Source organism: Lactuca saligna, chromosome 4 (assembly GCF_052625555.1).
Source record: "Lactuca saligna cultivar CGN05327 chromosome 4, ASM5262555v1, whole genome shotgun sequence".
Lineage (NCBI taxonomy): Eukaryota > Viridiplantae > Streptophyta > Magnoliopsida > Asterales > Asteraceae > Lactuca > Lactuca saligna.
The window spans coordinates 25703155-25727440 of record NC_136420.1 but is presented as its reverse complement, the minus strand read 5'-3'; the positions used below and the strand labels follow the sequence as shown (position 1 = coordinate 25727440).

Sequence of the window (24286 nt, the reverse complement as noted above, 5' to 3'; positions counted from 1 at the left end):
TGAAACAATGTCTTGTGGAGCTAAAAGAATTCAGACAAAAGGAGAGTGAATCAATTGAAGTTTACTATCATTGACTCAATAAGCTGATTTATCAATGCAATCAATATGGAATCACAAGGTCTGCTATGGAATTCAATCTTACCTTCGTTATGGGACTCCGTAAAGAATGGAAGAGTGTTAGCATGATGGTGAAGAATCAACAGAGTTTCGACACATCTTCTTTGAATGATTTGTATAATCAAATGAAACTCACAAAAGTGAGGTAAATGAAATGGCGGAAGAGTAGAAGCAGTCTAGGAGTTCCGTTACCACTTGTCTCAAAAGTAACTGAAAAGGACACAGTTGAACAAGGTGATTCGGATGATGAAAAGGGATTTTTAATGAATTTGGATAATGAGGCAATAGCTTTTTATTCGAATAACAGGGTCAAAAATTTCTTCAAGAAACCTTTCAATCCGAAAGTGAGGCAAAGTGAAGGAATAGGAAGTTTTGTGAACAAGGTTATTGGAGAGGAGAAGAAGAAGATTGAAAAGAAATATTGGAAAATTGCTGAGGAGAAGAGTGAGAGGAAGTTGAAAGGAGATTTGGGTGTAGATTGCCATTACTGCAATGGAGCAAATCATCTCTGAAATGAATGAATGATTTGTAAGAAAGATGAGAGAAAGAATATGGTGAAGGATAAGGCGTACTACACGGAGAGGCTGGAGGAAGTGAGAGATAAGGTGAAGGGTATGTCTTTGGTGGCTCGAGGTGAACAGGAGGAAAATGGCACTTATCAAATCTTCTCTTCGGGCTCAGATGATGAAGAAATGCATAATCCTACGCATGGTGTCATGTACGCGAAGCTGGAGGAAGATTCGGATGAAGAGGTGACGGGTCGATGGTTCGTATCCAAATCTGCTGACAAGTCTCCAATGACAACCAATGTACGTTCTATTCTTGAATCTTTCAATATTCCTTTGAGTGCATATAATTCTGAAATTGTTGCTTTTGATGATACTGTTGGTTACTTTGATTCAATTGTGGTGTCTGCTAGTAACGAAGCTAAGAAATTAAGCTCACAATTGTTAGAGACCCAGAAGAAGGTAGATTCAAAAATAACAAAAATAAAATGTTTAGAAATCCAGGTTACAAACATTATGTGTGATAGAGATTCTCTTTCTAGTGATGTAAAACTTTTATTAGCTCAACGAAACATTTACTGTAACTCTGCAAAACGTCTTTATGGGAAACTTACTGCATTGCATCATTCAAGTGACATTAGCAAAGAACAACATAGAAAATTATTGTCTTTTCTAGAATACAAAAGAGAGCAGGTTGATAATATTTTGTATGACTGTGAGAAAAATATTGATGAGTTTGATAAAATTCCAGATGATAGATATGCTTATGGTATAGTGAAAATTGATGAATGTCTTGATTCGAATGAATTAGTTAACATTGTGAATGAAACTTTGACTAAATCTGACCAAATCAAAATTTTGAAAAAGACTGAGAATTCAACATCTGATTCTCATTCTAATTTTTTTGATATCGAAGATAATTCTGATAATATTAGTGAAATTAGTGAGCTTGAGGATGTTGATTATTCTCAGTTGTCTGTCATTAATGTTGCAACAAAATCTAAAGGAAAACAAATATGTAAAGATTCGAATGTTAAGATTGACACTCACAAACCTTCAACTTCGAAAGTTAGTGATCCTGATTTTGTGGATATCCGAGATAGTTAAATGGATGACAGTGATGACGAAAATGAAGACGAAGTTCAACAGGAATTTACTTCAAACAACGACTCGAAAGAAACTGAAATTCCACGAATTGTAGTTGATCAAGTGTTTGGAGACACTGAAAAATTCGACAAAGTGTTGATTGAGAAAGGTGCTAATTATTTGGAAACCAACACTGTGGTTTATCCAAATTTTAAGTGCATTGATGATGTTATATTCCCAAAACAAGTATTTGTTACCACTGGGAATGTTGAGAATGTCAGACCGAAATACAAGAAATTAGTTGAAGAAGACAATAAGAAAACAACTGACGAAGGATTCTTTTCAAACCAAAGTACTATCGAATATAATCTAACACAAAATTCGTATGTTTTTCAAAGACGAAAACCTCAACGAAAATGGTTTGAGAAATCTAAAGTTGTGAAAGAGGTTTTAAAACAAGTTGTTGTGGAAAACAAAATGTTGTCAAATTAAATTCAAAAGAATTCAAAGAATCAATTGACAAATTTTCGAAAGAAAATGAAATCTCAAAAAGGAAAGCACGAAAGAAAATTTTCTGGCAAATCATTGAGTCTTAAAAGAAACAAAATGTTTTGACATCGAAAACATTTGAAGACACAAAGACTAAATTTGTTAAGAACAAGTCTTCGTATTTAGACAAAAAGGATCTACCCGCTCAAAGAAATATATCATTGTTTGAATTCAATCCCCAAAACAAGTTTTCAAAAGATCAGAAAACATTATTTTCATCAAGAGCTAATAATTCTTCAAACAAGTTTCAAAATCAAAAAGTTGGAAATCATTTTTCGTATCATCCACAACAAAGATTTTCTCATAGTCAAACCTTAAAATCAAAATCATTTTTAAATCAAACAAAACATTTTCGAAATCGACATATAGCAAAAACAAGTAATGAAAATAAAGCTCATGGTAGATATGCTCAGGCATTTTCTCCAAAATCCAATGTTGATTTTATTCCACACAAACCAAATTTTCCAAATCCTTCGGTGAAAAAACCTTCAAAAGTTTCGTACACAAAAGGTTGTCTCGACAGAAAAACATTGATCGCTGGCTTAAAGGAAAAGATCGAATGTATCAATCAAGGAATTACTCTCAACAACAAATCCAAGAAGCTTATGAGAAGTATGTGAATACTTCATCAAATGAAAGCTAATATTCAAAAGATTCGAACTTTCAGTAAAGAAGTGGAGAGCAGTTGTGAAAGAAAAGAATGTTGAACCACAACCTAAGAGGACGAAGGTCTATGTTAGTGACAATCCCAAACTTTCGAAAACTTATGTTTCGATTCCTTTACCTAGTGATGTGGACTTAATTGATATTTTCAAAACTAAAGTTTGTGATTGGGTTAAGAGTACTCCATTTCATTCTATTGTAAAAACTAGTTTCCAAGGACCCCAACAGCCTTGGGTACCTAAATTCTTTCAATGGTCGCTGGAACTGAGTGACGAGCAATATGATGAGAAATGGTATATCGATAGTGGTTACTCACGTCACATGACTGGACGAAAGAAAATTTTGAGAGATTTTAGAAGTTTGGAAAGTGCTGGAGTTGTGAAGTTTGGAAATAATCAGAAATGTCAAGTCAAAGGATACGGCAAAGTAACGAATGGTCAATTCATTGTAAATCGTGTTGCTTATGTCGAAGGCCTTAAACATAATTTGATAAGTGTTTCACAATTAGTTGTGGGCGCTGGCAATCAAGTTGTGTTTAACGAAGTAGGAAGTGTTATCTCAAAAATTGAAATGAACGAAATGTTGCTGAAATCAAAACGATATGGCGATATGTTTACTCTTGATATCAAATCGCTTGTTGGGAAACCTTCAATTTATTTACTTTCGAAAGATACATCAGATGTCAGTTGGTTATGGTATCGTCGTTTATCACATTTAAATTTTCGAAATTTAAATAAGTTGGTAACTAAAGATCTTGTTCGAGGCTTACCAGTGTTAAAATTTGATAATGATACTTTATGTGCAGCTTGCGAACAAGAGAAACAACATCAAAAAGGACATCCAATTGTGATAGATTAGAAAATTGTGGAACCATTGGAACTTCTTCATATTGACCTTTGTGGACCATCAACTATTGAAACTCTCAACAAGAAACGATATATTTTGGTTATTGTTGATGATTTTTCACGATGTACATGAGTATTTTCTCAGATTAAACTCTGAAGTTGCTCAAACAATGATCGAATTTATCAAGAAAATTGAGAAAAGTTTGAAGAAGAGTGTTCGAAAGATCAAGAGTGATAATGGATCAAAGTTTAAGAACAAGATGCTTGATTCGTTCTTAATTGAAAAAGGAATTTCGCATAATTTTTTGTCACCATATACACCATAACAACATTGTGTAGTTGAACGAAGAAATAGATCACTTTGCGAAGCAGCCAGAACAATGTTGACATATGCGAATCTTCCTCAATATTTTTGGGCCGAAGCGGTGTCAACAACATGTTTTACTCAGAATCGTTCTTTTATTCATCGACGTTTCAATATCACTCCATATGAAATAAACAATAATCGAAAACCAAATGTTAAAATGTTTCATGTGTTTGGTTGTTGGTGCTTTATCATGAATCTTAAGGATAATCTTTCGAAGTTTCAAGCTAAGGCTGATGAAGGAATATTTTTGGGATATTCGCACAATTTGGTTGCATACATAGTGTTAAATAAGTGTACGTGAAAAGTCGAAGAAACTTTTAATCTTACTTTTGATGACTATTATGTTAAGCAATTTGACAAATTTTTCGAACAAAAGCTGATTATTAATAAATCAAATGATGAATCGGAAATTGTAAGTTCCTCTGATTTTCATTATGATTTAATTTTTGGTGTTCTTGACAAGGATGTGAATGTTGAAGATCATGCGAATGATAATCATCAATCTGAATCTTCGAAGCATATTGATGAATCGGATCTTACCGAAATTCTTGATGACAATAATTCAACATCGAATTCTCCATGAATTGGCGAAAGTATGCTAAATAATACAGTGGAGGGATAGCACTTGGATACAAATACTCAGATTGAGGTGGAGCATTCTTTCGAGGGGGAGAATGGGAGAATGAGTGAAGATGTTGAGGGGGAGCAACAGAATCATAATGACAATGATACGATAAGTCTTGATCAAAATGATGAATTTCACGATATTAATGATAATCTTTCTGTTGCAAGATCAGAAAATAAAGATTTATACGAAGATGCACATTTGAATTTTCATCCAACATATCCGTCACTCGAAAAATGGACAAAAGATCATCCGAAAAAACAAGTAATTGGGAATCCACAAGATGAAGTTTTAACAAGAGCTCAACTTCATGCAAAGAATGAGATACTGAATACTCATCAAGAATATTGCATGTTCAATGTTTTCATTTTGAAAATCGAACCAAAGATAGCTAAGGATGCAATGGAACACTCTGATTGGGTTGTTGCAATGCAATTTGAATTGGCTGAGTTTGAACGAAACAAGGTTCTGAGATTAATTCAAAAACCTGAAAATATTTCGATTGTCGGGTAAAAATGGATTTTCAAAAATAAAACTAATAAAGATGGAAACATTATTCGAAACAAAGCCAGACTTGTTGTAAAAGGTTAATCACAACAAGAAGGAATAGACTATGAAGAACTTTTTACCCCTGTCGCAAGACTCGAGGCTGTTCGTATATTTCTGGCTTATGCAGCTCACAAAGATTTCGATGTATATCAAATGGACTTGAAGTGTGGATTTTTGAATGGAGAACTCAAAGAAACTGTGTATGTGGAACAACCTCCAGGTTTTGTTATTAAAGATCATCCTCATTATTGTTATACAACATACTAGAAAATGCCATTATTTTTTTTTGCTATATACATTCATATAATTACATTGGTGCAGGATGCTGATGGAGTTGTGAACGAGAAGGCATCATACTTTCATGTTTTCAAAAGGGGTAAAAATAACAACATGATTTGTTATTTGAATCTATTGCTTTTGAAGAAATGAAAGTTTGTTGCTATAAATGGTAGATAATCCAATAGAAGCTGATTTTCTAAAACATGTCAAAAAGATAATAAAATGCAAATTTCTTATTTGTTGAATGCATTAGTTATTCATGTATTTTGTCTATATTTACGTGGTGTTTATCTTTTCCTTTGTGTTGGAACTATTTTTAAATCACAAAGTTGTTATGCAGGGGTAGCTAGAGCATGTAGTCTTCTAACTTTGATGACCAAAAGGCAAAAAAAAAATGTTCCTAATTTGTATGTATTGAAAAGTTTGTCTAGTATTTGTATAATTGATTTACATTGGCACTTTATACGGAAGAAACTTATATATGCCAGCCGACTGTGATGAATTGTAGCACCTAAATATTTCATTTTTTCTTCTTTCCAGCCGTTGGACATTTTAAAACATTGAAGCACCTGGTAGTCGTACAAGTGGATTGTAAGTACGTTTATCTCTCTAATTCATTGTATGTACATTGTTATTAGAGGCGTACATCAAATTGGTTGTCTTTGAATAAAATAGATTCCATTAGTTACTGTTTTTTATCGTGTTGGACTTTTTTGCCCCTGGAGATGATTTTTCATCTAACAAGTGGAGTTTGGTTGATTATTTCAACATTTTCTGCAAATGTTACAGTTTTTTTAATCCAATTTGACAATTTTACCCATGGTGATGGTTTTTTGTAACTGTCAAAGGCAGTTGCTGATTGTATTATTGTTATTATTGTTTGTTGGAGAATGAGTATTTTTTGCACTAAGTTTTACTTTATTTATTTTCTTACTAAATTACTAAGAATTTATTGTAAATTGCATTTAAAATGGATACTTAACTGTTTCACCAAATTTTGATATGTATAAATTCAAAGATCATGAATCTTCACTTCCGCTAAATTAGTTAATTACGCATTCTTTTGATGGTCGTGAATAACTATGAAAATTAGGGGTGTGCATAAAAACCGCAAAACCGAAAAACCGAACCGATCCGACCAATCCGAAACCGAAACAAACCGAAACCGAAAAAAAACCGAAACCGAAAAAACCGGGTACCTGCGGGTCGGTTTCGGTTTTGATATTAAGATATCCGCGGATACCCGAACCGAACGATCATATATATATGTATATATATATATATATATATATATATATATATATATATATATATATATATATATATATATATATATATATATATATATATATATATATATATATATATATATATATATATATATATATGAATTTTCTTCGATGTCTAATTTCAAATTGATATGTCAGGAAAACAAGAAAACAATTAAAGATGCGTTCCAATGCATATACAAAACACACGGAAATTAGGATCATAACTGGCATGACGCTATCCTTAAATTATTAGCTATAAACTATAAAGTGTGTATATATGTTGTTTTTATCAACATTATCATATTTATCAACTTATCACAAGTATGTTTTATGTTTGTCTATTTAATTTTCAGAAAGCACGGCTAAAATGGACTTTATAGCTTTGATTAATTTTTATTTTTTTTGTATTTAGCGGGCATCCGTGAACCGAACCGTGGTTACCCGCCTTTACACGGTTCGGTTCGGTTCGGGTTTTTTATCATTTCGGTTCGGTTTCGGTTAGTGCATGTAAGGTACCCGCCCCGTGATCACGGTTCACAATTTTATTACTATCCGAACCGAACCGCCCGTGAACACCCCTAATGAAAATTCAGTCAAAGAAACGCGAACATGTTGCACCAAGTTTTGGTATTTATTACATATAAGATAATGAAATATATTTTTTACTTTTTGAAGTATAATGCCTTCAAATATTTTTTATGTATAATATTGTTATAGAAAGACAAGTTGGTATTTATTCGTTTAGCGGTTTAACTTGAAGTAAAAATGATATTAAAATATATCTATCATTATTTATGCTTAACACCTTTTATTATACTTTCAAAAGATATCCGATTGTTTTTATATAATAAAAATAAATGAAAATACATTTTCATTTATTTTAATTATATATAAACATTTGGATTTCATTTTAAATAATAATAGAAATGTGTTACGCATAAATAAATGAACACACAAAAAAAAAATGTAATTTTATAACAAAAAATCATGGACTTAAAAGAAATATATATATAAAAAAAACTATATAACAAATTAACAAAGTAGCTGATAAACTAGCTTTTTGAAAAGCTACTTAGACTAGTTTTTTAGGAGTTTTTTAAAAAATTTCCAAATACACCCCTTAATTAATTATAAAAACACATACTTTTACATGTCATTTTATGTAATTTTATATATTTCAGCTAGCTTTTCAGTTAGTTTTACCAAACGTCATTTTTTTTATCAGTTAGTTTTCAGCTATCAGCTAGCTTTTCATTTAACAACTAGATTTTCAGTTATCAACTAGCTTTTCAGCTAATATTTAGCTTTTCAACTAGTACGTCAAACATAACCTAAGTAGCTTTTCAAAAAGCTAACTTATAAGCTACTTTTTGGTTTACCAAACACGACAATATAAAAAAGCTCGAAAAATAAGCTAGCTGTGGCGCGCCAAACAAACACAACCTTAATATTAAACTCTTAAAGGTTTAATGTATTGAAGTTGGTATAAGTGATAATCTACGATTAGTGTATATGGAAAATGAAAAAGAAAAGAAGATAACCAAACGCCAAAAAAAAAATGTTGTTATTGTTGTGTAAACAACTTAATAATATAAGTATGTGTTAAACAATAATAGTGTTTTGTTGCCGTTTTAGAATTAAATAATCATCTTATATGAAAAAGTAGTTAAATAAGCTTATCCTTGTTGAATTGGCCGTCACAATATAATGTTAAAATGAGATTTTTTATTTTTTTAAATTTTTTTTTTTTTTTTTTTTTTTTTTGGCAGAAACAGTCTTTGTGGTTTGGTCGAATTTTCAGTTTTGGTCCATAAATTTAAATTTTAATAGGTTATATTTTATGATTTGTGAAAATTGAACTCATGGTACTTGGTCCATATAATAAGTTCAAATTATCATTTCCTTCTTTATTATTATTATTATTATTATTATTATTATTTTAAATATATATATATATATATATATATATATATATATATATATATATATATATATATATAATTGTTTTTTTATCTTTATTTTAATAGAATTAATACAGACTATTTATAATTTTTTATTTTTTAAATCTATTATCTAAATTATATAAAATCATAGTATTATTATTTATTTTTTTCTTTATTTATTTATCTTTATTTTTGTGGTTTGAAAATCTTTTAATAATTTTGATTCTTATTTAAATAAATTTTATAATGTTTTTTTTTTTTTTTTTTTTTTTTTTTTTTTTTTTATTTTTTTTTTATTTTATGTTTTGTCCGTCTAATATAACTATTTAATGTTGTTTTTATGTGTTTTTTTGCTTACATCATTCACTTATATGTAAGGCTGTAATCTAACTAAACGTTCAGTGAACCGTTCTTAAACTGTTCGGCGGAAAGTTCGTTTATGTTTGTTTATTTTATAAATGAATGAACATGAACAAAATTATCATTCACTTACTTAAAAGAATGAACATGAACAATGGTTTCGTTCGTTCGTTTATGTTTGTAAATGTTCGTATATATTCATTTATGTTCAATTTTTTTAAATTATATTATCATATTATGTGTTCATTTTTGTTCATATGTGTTCAATTCTATTTATTTATCCTTGTTCTTTTATATTGTTTAGTATAATATGGTAATATAATAAAAACAATTGAATATATATAAATATGAACATGAACGAACATATAATATGGTAATATAATAAAAAAATTGAACATAAATGAATATAAAAAAATTAAACAAACAAATATAAATGAACGTAAACGAACATTATAAACCAATGCTCGCGAACATAAATGAATAAACGTGATCATTGTTCATGTTCGTTCGTTTAACTAAACGAACGATAATTTTTATTCATATTCGTTAATTTCTTAAATAAACAAACATAAATTAATAAACATTAAAATTAATTATATTGGGCAACAAAACGTCAAAAAAATATATTAAAAAATATATTTAAATAAAACACCAAAAATATTAAAATATTTTTAAACCATAAAAATAAAGATAAATAAACAAACAAAAACAACAACAACAACAACAACAAATAGGATATTTCGTGCCTTTACCACTTAGCTTTGAAGTTGAATGACAAATAAATAGGATAAGGCCTGGACCAAGACGCCTTAAGTTATCGGGTGAAGCACCTGCAGATAGGGCACCTCTTTCTCCTATTCTTTGACGGGAAGTAAGTAAAGATAGATTCCCTTAACTATGGTTCACCTTAACCTTTCAAGCTCAACCTAGTTGTTCGAATATAAGACTTTCAGTCAAGAAGCAATCCATCTACCTCTTCTACTATGTGAACGAAGACTGTGTCAAGTGAAGTTTCAACTACAACAACAACAACAACGACAACGACGGCGGCGACGACGACACCACCAACAACCTGTCGCCGCCGACACCACCAACAACGACGACGACGACGACAACATTTGATATAATTTAGATAACTAAGTTAAAAAATAAAAAATACTTTATAAATAATCTATATTGATTCTATTAAAAAATATAAAAAAAAACAGTTTTATATATATATATATATATATATATATATATATATATATGTGTGTGTGTGTGTGTGTGTGTGTGTGTGTATATATATATATATATATATATATATATATATATATATATATATATATATATATATATATATATGTTCAATTGAAAAAATAAAAAAATGTTGACAATGGAGGAATCATTCTCAGCCACTCATTTATTTTTGTCACAAAAACTTCTATTGTACCGATAGAAATGGGATAAGAATACACGTGTGTTTTCCAACAAAATATGTTTCCTTAAACTATGTTATTCGTTACCTTAATGTATATGAAAACATAGCTTTTTTTGTGTTCTTAATTTTTTAGGAGCTATTTTTATCGAAAAACAATTATAAATATATCAAAATTCATAATTTTTTTATTTTCTGTAAATAGACATACTTATTGATATAGTTTTAAGATAAAATATTTTTTTATAGTTTCAGCTATCGTTATTCATAAGTGAATAAAAATGCATCAGATTTTGACTATAATAATTTGGGTTTAGGTCATTTTTGGGCACTTAACTTTTGGTTTTGTGCTCATTTGGTCACTTAACACTTTTTAAGTTTTAAAAGGTCATCAAACTTTTGACTTTGTGCTAATTTAGTCACTTAACTTTTGTTTTGGTCACTTAACTTTTTGAATTGTGCTCAATTAGTCACCTAACTTTTAAAATAGTGCTCATTTAGTCACTAAACTTGTGAAAAAATTTAAACGTTTGGTGACTAAATGAGCACAATTTTAAAAGTTAGGTGACTAAATGTGACCAAGCCAAAAGTTAAGTGACCAAATGAGCACAAAGCCAAAAGTTTGATAACCTTTTAAAACTTAAAAAGAGTTAAGTGACCAAATGAGCACAAAACCAAAAGTTAAGTGACCAAAAATGACATAAACCCTAATAATTTTGTCACAGTTCATTTGTTATTCATATATGAATAATTAGTTCAAATGTTCAAAACACTTCGTCTTTTATTAACATACTACTTATTTATATATGAATAACAAATTAACTCTAACAAAAATCTGATAAATGTTTTTTTTTCATATATGAATATAACATATGACGATAACTAATATACATTTATTTCATATACAAATGTAAATGTGACGAAATATGATATAAAAAATATATTTTAGGTAAGAAAACTTTATTACATGTTATATTCATACATGAACAATATTTAAACTGTAAAAAAGTTAAACATACGTTTTATTTATAAATGAATAACAAATGTACTGTAATAAAAACCAGATGAAATTTTTATTCACTTATTAATAACGAGAGCTGAAGCTTTAAATTGTTTTTATTATTTTATCTTAAAACTATATCAATATGAATGTCTACTTATAGAGAATAAAAATATTATGAACTTTGGTATATTTGAAATAAATTATCGATAAAAATAATTTTTCTAAAAATAAAAAAAACAAAAAAAAGTATGTTTTTATGTATATTAAGGTAATGTTTAACATAATTTAAGAAAACATATTTGGTTGGAAAACTCATGTGTATCCGTTACCCATTTTCGTTGTCGGTGCGCCCAAGCGTTTTGCGATAAAATAAATGTATGGTTGAGAATAATTCTCTTATTCTCAACCTTTTTTTTCTCAATTGAACCCTCATAAGCGTTTTGCGATAAAATAAATGTGTGGTTGAGAATAATTCTCTCATTCTCAACCTTTTTTTTTCTCAATTGAACCCATATATATATATATATATATATATATATATATATATATATATATATATATATATATATATATATATATATATATATATATATATATATATATATATAGACTAAATAAATTTCCCTTTCTTTCTTTTTTTCTTTTATATATATATATATATATATATATATATATATATATATATATATATATATATATATATATATATATATATATATATATATATATGTAGCCCACAAAAATGATTAGGGATTGAAAAGTTGGCGAATTTTTTAAAGATCATGTTTGTCTTGCACGATGGAGCTAAAACGTCTTGTTCTATGCAATTTGTTTGTGAAAGTTAACCTTGATAAGAAGTTAGAATAACTTTATTTTAAAATGTTGCTTGAAGTGATGCTTTCTACTACGAAAGCATATACATCCTATCATTCCAAAGTAATATGTAAACACTAGTTATTGGGAAGATGCAATGCATTTTATATTGAATTTTCTCATACACATAACATTAGACAAATTTCATAATATTAACTAGTGGTGCACAAAAGAACCGTGATAAGTAGTTTTTGTAGATTTTCATCAAATGAGGGTATGGAGAATGATGAATGCCATTATCGAGGCTTTGAACACATGACTAATTAATCAGTTAGCAACCGTATAAGTTGTATGAAATTTTTATTGAACTTTTTTGAAAAGATGTTTTCTAGTGAAATATGATGTCATAAGATACGGGTAAACTAAGACGATAATAATGATCAACATAAAGATATATGGACGAGCATTTAGTTCACTTTTTTGAACTATATATTGTAGGGAATATTTAAGGTTTATGGTGGAGATCTGGATACCAACTTGGATCGTGATACCACTTTCCGAACTGATATTTCTACCATACGCCAAAGTTACAAGAAATTCAGCCTAGGAAAATCGAAGTGGACACTTACGATTCTAGGTACAGAAATCGTAAGCCAATATGCTAGAGGATTCTGTGAAAGTATAATGAAGAAGAGAGCTTAAGATCGTTACCCTCTTCTGAAGAGGAAGAACTGTTTATAAATTAAACGAGATTAGGGTTTTATTATGGTTGGGCTGTCATTAGTTACTTTGGAAGCAAGTAATGATAATTTGGATTTAATGAGAATTTAGGGTTATCAAAACTAACGAGATTCGTTAGTTTTACCATAATCACCCTCAAGAAATTGAATTTTCCAATATGTTCCCATATGTAAAATTTGGGACCCCAGCCAGGGGCTCTGCCCCTTAGACCCCTCTAGGGGTGCTGCCACTTTGGAAACCCCGGACCCAGGGGCGCTGCCTCCGGACCCCCGACTAGTCGTCGAACCGGCTTCTAATTCGATCTTATACATGCATGCACTCCGCACAACCCCCGTACATATATTAAAGTACAATTTCTGAAGCCCCTTAGCTCACATGTTAGTTCTAGTTACTTAAAATGACATGGTGACACTAAAATCAGCAACAATCCTCCCCCATTTTAGTGTAACCCTTGAACAAACATAACCTTATCAAACCTACCGAACTAGTACATAATGAAAATATCGAAACGATTGAATTTCCACTTTGTATCATACATTTGCAAATACTCGAGAATCAGGGTGTTATAAGAATTGAACCCATCAAACCATTTGAATACCAGAAAGCAAAATACATACTAGTTTATTGAATTTCTAGCAAAACACAACTTGTCACCATTACAAAGCCGTGTGTCCTAATCCTCTCATGATTGTATCAAGGTCAAGTCCACAACCTCTTGAAATGCGGCTAAACTTCACAATCACGTAGGTAACTCCTTTCCATGTATCTGCATATACATTTATCAAAGGAATTATTAAGAAGTTAAACTTCAACCTACCTGGGATGAATACTTCACGTGTTCCAATATATAATAATGAGCTTTCTACATTGAATTCAACTCTTAACATTATATTAGGAGGGAATTAGGTGTCTCGTCATTATAGAATTAAATGTACTTTAATCCCATCCCGATTATAGACTTGTGCACTAAGTCTCTCATCAGACCTTTAGTCAAGTGATCTGCCAAATTTTGTTTCGATTTCACAAACTCAACCAAAGTCACACCGTTCATGTTTAGTTCTCTAATCTTACTATGTCTAACACGTAGGTGTCTAGACTTGCCATTATAAACCTGGCTATATGCCTTAGCCAAAGAGGCAACATTATCACAAAGGATAGAAACAGGTGCTATTGGTTTAGACCACAAAGGAATCTCATAGATTAAATTCCTTTGCCACTCTGCTTTTACCAGCAGCTACTGACGCAACAAACTCATATTCCATTGTCGAGTTTGTACATGCAAGATTGCTTCTTGGAAGCCCAAGAAATGGCACCTCCCCCAAGCAAGAACACCCAACCAGAAGTTAAGGAATGGTCCTCCATGTTGGTTATCCATCTTGCATCGGAATTACCTTCTAAAACCGAAGGACTTCCTAAATAACTCAATCCATAATCCATGGTTCCCTTGAGATACTTGAACACTCTATTCACTGCTTGCCAATGTTGAGCACTAGGATTACTAGTATACCTGCTCAACTTACCCATAGCAAAAGCAATATCAGGTCTGGTACTTGTCATGGCAAACATAAAGCTACGAAGAGCCTTAGAGTATTCCAATTTTGAAATGGGAACGCCATTATTTGGCATTAATTTCACACTTGGATCAATAAGAGTACTCACAGGAGAACAATCGGTAAAATTAAACCGCTTGAGAATTTTCTCAATATAATGAATTTGAGTCATCACCAATCCTTTGTTCATCCTCTTAATTCTTATTCCAAGAATTACATTAGCATCTCCTAAATCTTTCATGGAAAACTTGGATGATAACAATTTCTTTGTTTCATCCACTTGATTTTGGTCCGTACCAAAAATCAACATGTCATCTACATATAAACAAATGATCACTCCAGCTCTAGTAGTATCATCAAATCTACTATAAACACATTTTTCACATTGGTTTGTCTTGAAACCAAAAGACAAAATCACCTCATCAAATTTTTGATGCCATTGTTTAGGCGCTTGTTTCAGCCCATACAAAGATTTGACAAGTTTACAAACCATATACTCTTTACCAGGAATAATGAAACCTTTTGGTTGTTTCATGTAATCTTCCTCGTCAAGATCACCATTTAATTATGCTATTTTCACATCCATTTGGTGAATAACCAGATTGTGGATACTTGCCAAGGCAACCAACAATCTAATAGTAGAAATGCATGCAACTGGATCATACGTATCAAAATAGCCAATACCGGGTTTTTGTCTAAAACCTTGAATGACTATCCGTGCTTTGAATTTGTTAGTAGTCCCATTAACATTCATTTTCTTTTTGAAAATCCATTTGCAACCAAGAGGTTTAGAACCCGGAAGCAAATCAAACAACACCCATGTGTTATTCTCAAGAATTGATGATAATTCATCATCAATTGCTTCCTTCCAAAAGGCACTATCATGAGAATCTATGTTGATATGTATTAGGATCATCTTCAATACTATAGAAATAAGAGTATTCAAGATTAATTTCATCTCGTGAACCTTCTACCAAATACAGTTGGAAGTCAGATCCGAAATTTTTCGCAATTTGGCCTCTTTTGTTTCTACAACGATCTTGTGGTTCTTGCATAATACCATGACTTTCTGAATTTTGCTCTTTGTTAGCACAAAAAGTCAGATCCTTAGGCCTTTGAATCGATGAAAATCGCATCTCATCAAAAATTGCATCTTGCGATTCGATAACAGTGTTAATTGAAACCGAATCATTAGGTTCTATTACATAAAACCTATATGCCTCGGAATGTTCATCATATCCAATGAACATGCAATCAATTCCATGTTCTCCTAAAATTTCCTTTTTGGGCTCGGTAAGTTTTACAACAACCTGACATTCTCAAACCCGAAAATAGCTCAAATTCGGCTTTTTCTTGAGCCAAAGTTCATATGGGACTGTTTTGTTCCTTTTATTTGGAACCATATTTAACAAATAACAGGCCGTTAACATGGCCTCTCCCCAGAATCCTTCACTCAATCTCGAGTATGATAACATCGAGTTTACCATTTCCTTTAAAACTCGATTTTTGCGTTCAACAATACCATTCCGTTGGGGTGTGTAAGGTGTTATGGTCTCATGAATGATACCCACTAATTGAAAATATATGGGATCCACATATTCACCTCCCCTATCAGTCCTGAGACGTTTAACCGGAATGCCCAATTGCAATTCCACCTCGGTTTTGTAAATTTAGAATTTATCTAAGGCTTCATCCTTAAAATATAGCAAATACACATATCAAAACTGAGTGCAGTCATTAATAAAGGTGACTACATACTTTTTATTCTCTAAAGAAGGAGTGGAATGAAAATCACACAGGTCACTGTGTACAAGTTCCAAAACAACTGAATTTCTAGTGACATTAGGATATGGCTGTTTTGTTACCTTTGTAAGCATGCATGTTTTACATTTATCAGATGTCATATCAAAGGCTGGAATTAATCCATCTTTTGACATTTCATGCATCCTTCTAACGTTGACATGACCTAATCTTACATCCCAAAGCATAGATTTATCAACATTAGAAGCAGAAGATACAAATGCAGAATTCTGAACAGGTAATAATTTGTCAACAATATTAAAAAAAAACATATTATTATTTAAATATCTAAAGCAAACAAACATTCCACCCTTAGAAAAAACAAACTTATCCGACTCAATAACTTGTTTAAAACCATCAGAATTCAAACAACTAGAGCTAACAAGATTCTTGAGAATCTTGGGAACAAACAAAATATCAAATAACCTAATTGTCTTTCCAGAAGTAAATTCAAGACACACGAAACCTAAACCACAAATAGGAATATAAGAATCGTCTCCCATTTTCAGCACCGACCCATCTTCAAGCGGAGTTAATGTTTCAAACATCCGTTTATCCTTGCATACATGGTTCGTTGCTCCGGAGTCGATCCACCAAGCAACATAATCATCCTACATATATAATGATTCAGGAATAAATGAAACATAATAAACATAATTTTGATTAGAATTATCAAAGTTAATGAAAAAAATGACCTCATTTAACTTGGGATGAAGACCCGTTCACTTTCCCATTGGCTCTACTATTTCCAGCACCATTGTTGTCCAATTTCGCACGACAATCATGCTTGCAATGCCCAACTTGATTGCACCTCCAACAAACCAGACCCTTTATCTTTTTGTTGGGGTTGTTTGGGACATCTGTCTGCTTACATTTGGCATGTCCTTTGTGGTTCAGGTTCCTTGGTTTGTTTCAACAATATGAACCGAGAGCTGTCCAGGTTCAACTTTTCCTTTGGGTTTTTCAGATTTTTCACTTTCCTTCGCACGAAGAGATTTTCAATATGAATGTGACTAACAAGTTGAACCAATGACATTTCCTCCTTTTGATGTTTCAAGTTGTGTTTAAAGTCTTTACAGGACGAAGGCAGTTTGTCAATGATGGTGGACACAACAATGGATTCATCCATATTCATATGGTGCAGTTTAAACTGATTGTGTATGCCAAGGAGTTCATTGTATTGTTTAGTGACAGACCTTGAATCTTCCATCTTATAATTGTTAAAGTTACTGACCAGAAACTTCTTGCTAGAAGCATCCTCAGTAATGTATTTCAGTTCAAGGGTGTCCCATGACTCCTTGGCACACAAAGCTTCACTGTGGAAATCAAATAAATCATCAGACATACCGTTTAGAATGTGACCTTTGCAAATGTAGTCATCATTGTCACACTTCTGTCTCTTTCTTGTCTCTTCAGCCGTCTTAGCAACACCTTCCGCAGGCTCTACTGGTTTTGGAGTAGTCAACACGTATACTGCTTTCAGATTGGTCTGCATGAAGTGTATCTTTTTCTTCCAACGCCTGAAGTCGACGCCTTCAAACTTCTCCAGCGTGGCAAACATAGTGGTCATCTCGCGGATTGAGTCACCCATCTCCAGAAACAGAAAATATCAGTTCGTTTGTAGGGAGTATTTTGGGTTTATGGTGTAGATCTGGATACCAACTTAGATCGTGATATCACTTTCCAAACTGATATATCTACCCTATGACTGGGTTAAGAGCAATTAAGCCTAGGATAATCCAAGTGGACACTTACGATTCTAGGCATAGAATTCGTATGCTAATATGCTAGAGGATTCTGTGAAAGTGTGAATAAAAAGAGAGTTTAAGATCATTACCCTCTTCTGAAGAGGAAGAACTGTTTATAAATTAAACGAGATTAGGGTTTCATTAGGTTTGGGTCGTCATTATTTTCTTTGGAAGCAAGTAATGATAATCCGGATTTAATGAGGATTTAGGGTTACCAAAACTAATGAGTTTCGTTAGTTTTACCATAATCACCCTAAAAAATTGAATTTTCCACTATCTTCCTATATGTAAAATTCGGGACCCCAGCCAAGGGTTCTACCCCTTGGACCCTGCTAAGGGTGCTACCCCTAGACCCCGCCAAAGGGGCGCTGCCTCTTTGGAAACCCTGGATGTAGGGGCGCTGCCCCCGGACCCCGACTAGTCATTGAACCGACTTGAATTCGATCTTATCCATGCGTGAGCTCCACACAACCCCGTACGTATATTAGAGTACAAATTCTGAAGCCCCTTACCTCACGTGTTACTTCCAGTTACTTAAAATGACATGGTGGCACTAAAATCACCAACATATATGACCATATATTTGGATATATCACAAATAATTAGTGGGATAATATAAAGACCACTTAATGTCGTAGGTATAAGTGTTCGTGAATCTATGAGGTCGGAGGTGTCTAGAAAGTGTGATTCGGTCCAGAAATCATTGCTTGGAGTGTTGTCCAAGACTTGGAATATCGACCAAGCATGCCTAATCTTACATTGAGCAATAAGGAATGTTATATTAGGAATGTTTTAGTTGTTAAGTTTCCTAGTTCTATTATGATTTTATCAATATATATATATATATATATATATATATATATATATATATATATATATATATATATATATATATATATATATATATATTAGTGAACTTTTACGGGCTGTGCTAAGCACGACCCACAGATATAGCCACAAGAGATCTTTATTGGTTACGTAAAATGAAAGCACAATGCTATAAACAACTCAATTTTTCGAGCTAGAATAATGGGGATAAGAAAATGAAATAGGATGCTATAATACATAAAAAGTTCTGACTTGAGAGCTTTCAGTTCATCTTTTTGAGCTAGAATAATATTTACATAGTTCTTCACACCGAAAAATAGAATTTTGTGTATACATCACTTGCATAATATATGAAAATTCGTTTTTTGTTTAGTATTACTTTGAAATGAGAAGGATAAACCGGTCATTTACCAACATTCAGACAAAAAAATAAGTTAAAAATAGAACATCGTTTTTCTCCATACAGACATCATTTACCTATTCAACACTTCCTCCATATAACACTAAATGAGAAAGAAAACGACTAGAAATGGTTAATGTAGAATCTGTGATTTGGGATACATACCATAAGGTATATACCAGAGAAAAAACTTAGGAACCACTTCTTATACATGAGGGGTAAGAGTGTAATATTCATTTTGAGCAATCACCAAGTCAAACCTATTTAATTATGTTGAACCTGAAGATTTAAAATTGCACAAAAGGATAGTCATTATATTACGAAATTTAAAAATATTTTAACTTATTTCTATAACCAAAAAAGGTCCGAGTTAACTCACATGATCAACAAACACATTCTGAGATGCTTTTTTTTTTTTTTTTTTTTTTTTTTTTTTAATAGAATTTGCAATCGATAAGGCGTCTCTAACACATGCAACCACGAATAACGGTGCATCCCTAAAGAAAAGGTAAAAAAAATCAAATTTAATGTCTCCAATATGAAATGCACAACAAAATGTAAAAATAAAGAAAAAAAAAATCCATAATATACAATAGAAGGTCCACTTTATTGTAGTCAACCAACATGGCTAGGAGATGATTCATTTATTTGCAACAAGATGTAAACATGGACATTAAACTTTGAAATAACTCATGGAAAAGACCAAAAAGAATTTTAATTTATACGATAATGTTTTCACATTTTTACTAATTGTGCAGCTGACACGGATTATGCAACAATATTTCAATGGGTTTAAACAACTTGCTAATACAATATTGCAAATTTTAAGAAAAATATGAAAATATTATCGTATAAATTGGTAGAAATATTGTAAAGATTGTTAAATAAATACATATACAACCCTATATTAAAAAGGTGAAGGTAATGAACTTTAATTTTACCCAAAATAGCATCATAATCATATGGTTTTAGTAGCACACTTTAATTTCTATACGGATAATTTCAAAATATTTTGATAGCAAAGTCAACAATATTGAGCTCAATTTTTGAAATCCCTAAATGATAACGCTTTTTATCAGTACCATATTATATTGCTATCAATTTTGAGTCTGAAAGTTGGAAAATATGATACCTTATTGTAACCTGGATTAAGAACATGCAGAAGCTTCATTCTTTCATTTATCTTTACTCTCTAGCCTGTAATGACATTAGCTTTCATAAATTGCATCAGTTACCACTTAATTATCATTTCTTATTAAGCAAGCAGTTGAACTTTTTTTTTTTTTTTTTAAATTTTTTTTAACTATGAAGGTCTATACATAAAATTTACAAATATGGATTTTTAAACCACTTTGTTGTCCCACTCCAGTCACTTGCTTTTCTTATTAGATCATATCATTTTTATTACTTTGAATTACCTTAAATTATTTCATAAATTAAGACTCTTGAAGTGATTATAAAGCTGCAGGATGGCAGTGGTTGAACTCAGGGGCATAGTAATTGTTGATCTCTTTTACCTGTAATAGGTTACAACATAGAAAATCTTACAACACCCAATCCTCTGGATATGAGGATCAATATTAATGAAAGAAGATGTGAAAAGTTACGGTAATAAAACCTAACAACATCATTTTAAATCATGGATGTCATTTGCACCTATTTCTATCCATACTATTTTTACCACTGAAAAATTTAACACTCACGTTAAATCGCTACACAAACTTCTTTTCATAATAAACATATCATGATAAAATTTTAGAGTTTAGACCATACTCCAAGAAAGAGAGACATTAGAAGCTAAAGTGAGGACTTAAAGGACTTTTTGTAAAAGATTCCTTGGAAAACAGGTGCTAATATTGCATTCCAACATAGACATTAGCAGTCACATTGTTTTCTTTAAGTGATTTCTTAATAGCACGAGCCTGAAACAAGCATCAATGTCCATAAATGAGCATTTTAAACTTTAAAATGAAACATTAGACAGACAACAAACCAACCGCTGGTTCGAAAACTATTCACCTGAACCAGCTTAAACTATTAAAATTGAACAGACAACCTTGTTGTAACTACGTAGAAGATGTGTCCATATTTAATCTACAAAGATTTGATACCAAACAGGGAAGGAAACAAAGTACAATACATAAGTGAAGTTTACTAAACCTAAGCTAGCATTCAACCATATGAAACCATACCCTTATGCCAATCATTAGAATAGTCCTTATGATTTCTAAAGCCAAAGTGTATAGTTGATGAGATGGAGTAATATAAATCTCATTAACTCTATACCAATTGTAATAGCCTTTGTCAACGAAAGTTGACTTTATGGATTCAGGCTAATAAATGTGTATGTTGCTAGTTTTTTTTAACATAATTTTATGGCAATGAAAAAGAGATGATATTAGAATGTTGTATATCACAACCAACTTATAGAGGAAATTCGGTTAAACCCTCAACACGTAAATGCTTTAATAGAATTTATTTAGATGAGATTACATTAATGGTTAATCAACCATCTTGATAATATGGAAGGATGCGATTTTCATAATTTGGGCAAATTGAGTAGTTTAGAAAAAACCTATATATAATTACATTAGAAGTTATCTTAAACACATGAATAAGCAGTCAATAATTTGAAAGGAAGTTCATACCAACTTGACTTTCTTCTTTTAAGCATTTCAACAAACATGTGTGTAACACCCAAAGTTTCAAAGGCCAAGAAAGGAAAGAAAAGCCCTAATTTAAGGGTCGACTCGGCGAGTCCAAGGAAGGACTCGACGAGTCCGAGCGGGATCCGAGTCGAGGAATAAGTAACCGACTCGGCGAGTCGGCCAAAGGGACTCGACGAGTCTGGTCTGTGCGGGGAAAACCCTAAAATCGGGACTTAGAGCCTATTTAAACGTCCCATTCTCTCCCCTAGGGTTCCTTTACTGCCCCTTTCACCCAGAACGCCGCACCCTAAGCCCCCATTGTGCTCATTCATGCTTTTGGCTATTTTTGAGTGACTTAAAGGAAGAAGAAGAAGTGGGAATCTTTGAAGCATCAAGGAGTGGCTTTGGATCCGAAGTTTGGGGATCATTTCAAAGCATTTGAAGGTATTGAGTCGTTTCTCTCCTCCATATTTTCCTTGGTTATGAGTTTTGGGGCTTTTAAGCCATGTTTGAAATCAATCTCGAGCTTGAGGTCCATATCTGAGGTTGCTACCTCAGATCCATGCTTGTTTTGGTCTAGAATTCCGTAAACTATCAGCCCTTGAGTGGATCATGGAGTCTTTTTGCCTTAAGCCCTAGTTTTTGGCATGTTTTGCCTAGATCTCCTTCTCTACACGTAAAGATTGCAACTTTACGTAGGGAATAGGCTTGGGAAGGGTAGATCTACAGTTTGGAGTCCATGCATGACTCAGAAATCCTCTACATGTAAGGAGAACTGAAGGGACTCGGCGAGTCCTTTGAGTGGACTCGACGAGTAGCATGAAGTTGTGGAGAAACTCGACGAGTGGGATGAACAACTCGTCGAGTCGTATGAAGATTGCCTTGTACTCGGCGAGTCTGTTCTTGGACTCGGCAAGTCAGGTCGCGAAACCCCCCAAACCCTTCGAGTTGTGACTCGAATCAGTGAGTCGGGTGGAGACTCAGTGAGTTGGACAGGTCTGGACTCAGAAATCGGTAGACTCGGCGAGTCATGGACTGACTCGGCGAGTCGAGTCGCGAATGGAAGGAATCTGAACATTATGAATTCGGCGAGTCAGTAGGGTGACTCGGCGAGTAGGGTTGACCTGGAAGATTGACCTTGACCAGGACTTTGACTTTGGACCAGGGTGGACTTGTTTGTCTTTCGGGGGTCAGTTAGACTCAGTGTTGCATTGATATTGGTAGTTCGGGGAGTAGAAGAGGAGCAGGAGTTTCGTGAGTTGTCAGGCAGCAACTAGTGAGATCATTAACAAGTTCAGCCAGTGCAGGTGAGTTTCCTTTTTGTGTGAATGGGTCTAAGGCCACAATGCCGACCCATGTAGTTATGAGTAGAAGATCCGGGGGTTAGCCCTAGGCACAGTATGCTAGTATTATTTTCAGGACGAGGTCCAGTAATAGCGGGCGGGTGCCCAAGGAATTGTTTATACGATAGTTTATACTTGTTGTCTGTGTGATACATGTATGTGCCTGGTAGGGAGGTGAGTGTGGGCGAGGTCCCGTATCTCACCAGTAGCAGAGTGTCGATGGGGTTCCATATCTCATTAGTAGCAGAATAGGGGAGAGGCCCGAACTAGAACAGGAGTGAGAGTGGGCTAGGACCGTACCTCACTACCATTAGGAGTGTGGACGTGGTCCCATGACTCATCAGTAGCAGGACATGGGCGAGGCCCAGGATAGGCGAGGCCTTAGGATAGAACAAGTTGTATGTATTAGTTATGTGTTGTGGAATGTTTATGTGTTAATAATTGTTGGCTGGTGAGGCCCTGTGACAGGCGGGGCCTAAGTAAAACAGATCTGTATCCGAGCGGGGCTCGAAGCCAGGCGGGGCCTGGAGCGGTGGGGCCGTTATAGCGGGCGAGGCCCGAGGTAGGGGGCGAGGCCCAAGATAGGGGGCGTGGCCCAGTATGTGCAGTATGTGGTTATGCATGGTATGTGGTAGGGTGGGGAACTCACTAAGCTTCGTGCTTACGGTTTTCAGTTTTGGTTTCAGGTACTTCCGGTAGCGGAGGGAAGAGCTCGGGGTGATCGCATGGCACACACCATAGATTAGACAGCCTGGGAATGTTTACTCTGACAATGAACATGTGTTTTGAAAACTTATACTCATATTATGTTTTGGAATGATGACTTTACTTTAAG

The 24286-nt window shown here is 32.9% G+C and overlaps 1 protein-coding gene across 1 annotated transcript; it reads right to left on the bottom strand.

Annotated features, from left to right (window-relative positions):
- Positions 1 to 15249: 15249 nt before the first annotated feature.
- On the bottom strand, positions 15250 to 18075 carry LOC145039395 (uncharacterized). The gene is made up of 6 exons (XM_078987458.1): positions 17357 to 18075; positions 17190 to 17295; positions 16829 to 17095; positions 16550 to 16714; positions 15652 to 15994; positions 15250 to 15608 (listed from the first exon to the last, which is right to left on the bottom strand). The coding sequence occupies exons 1-6, from the start codon at positions 18073 to 18075 to the stop codon at positions 15250 to 15252; spliced, it is 1959 nt and encodes a 652-aa protein (XP_078843584.1).
- Positions 18076 to 24286: the final 6211 nt, after the last annotated feature.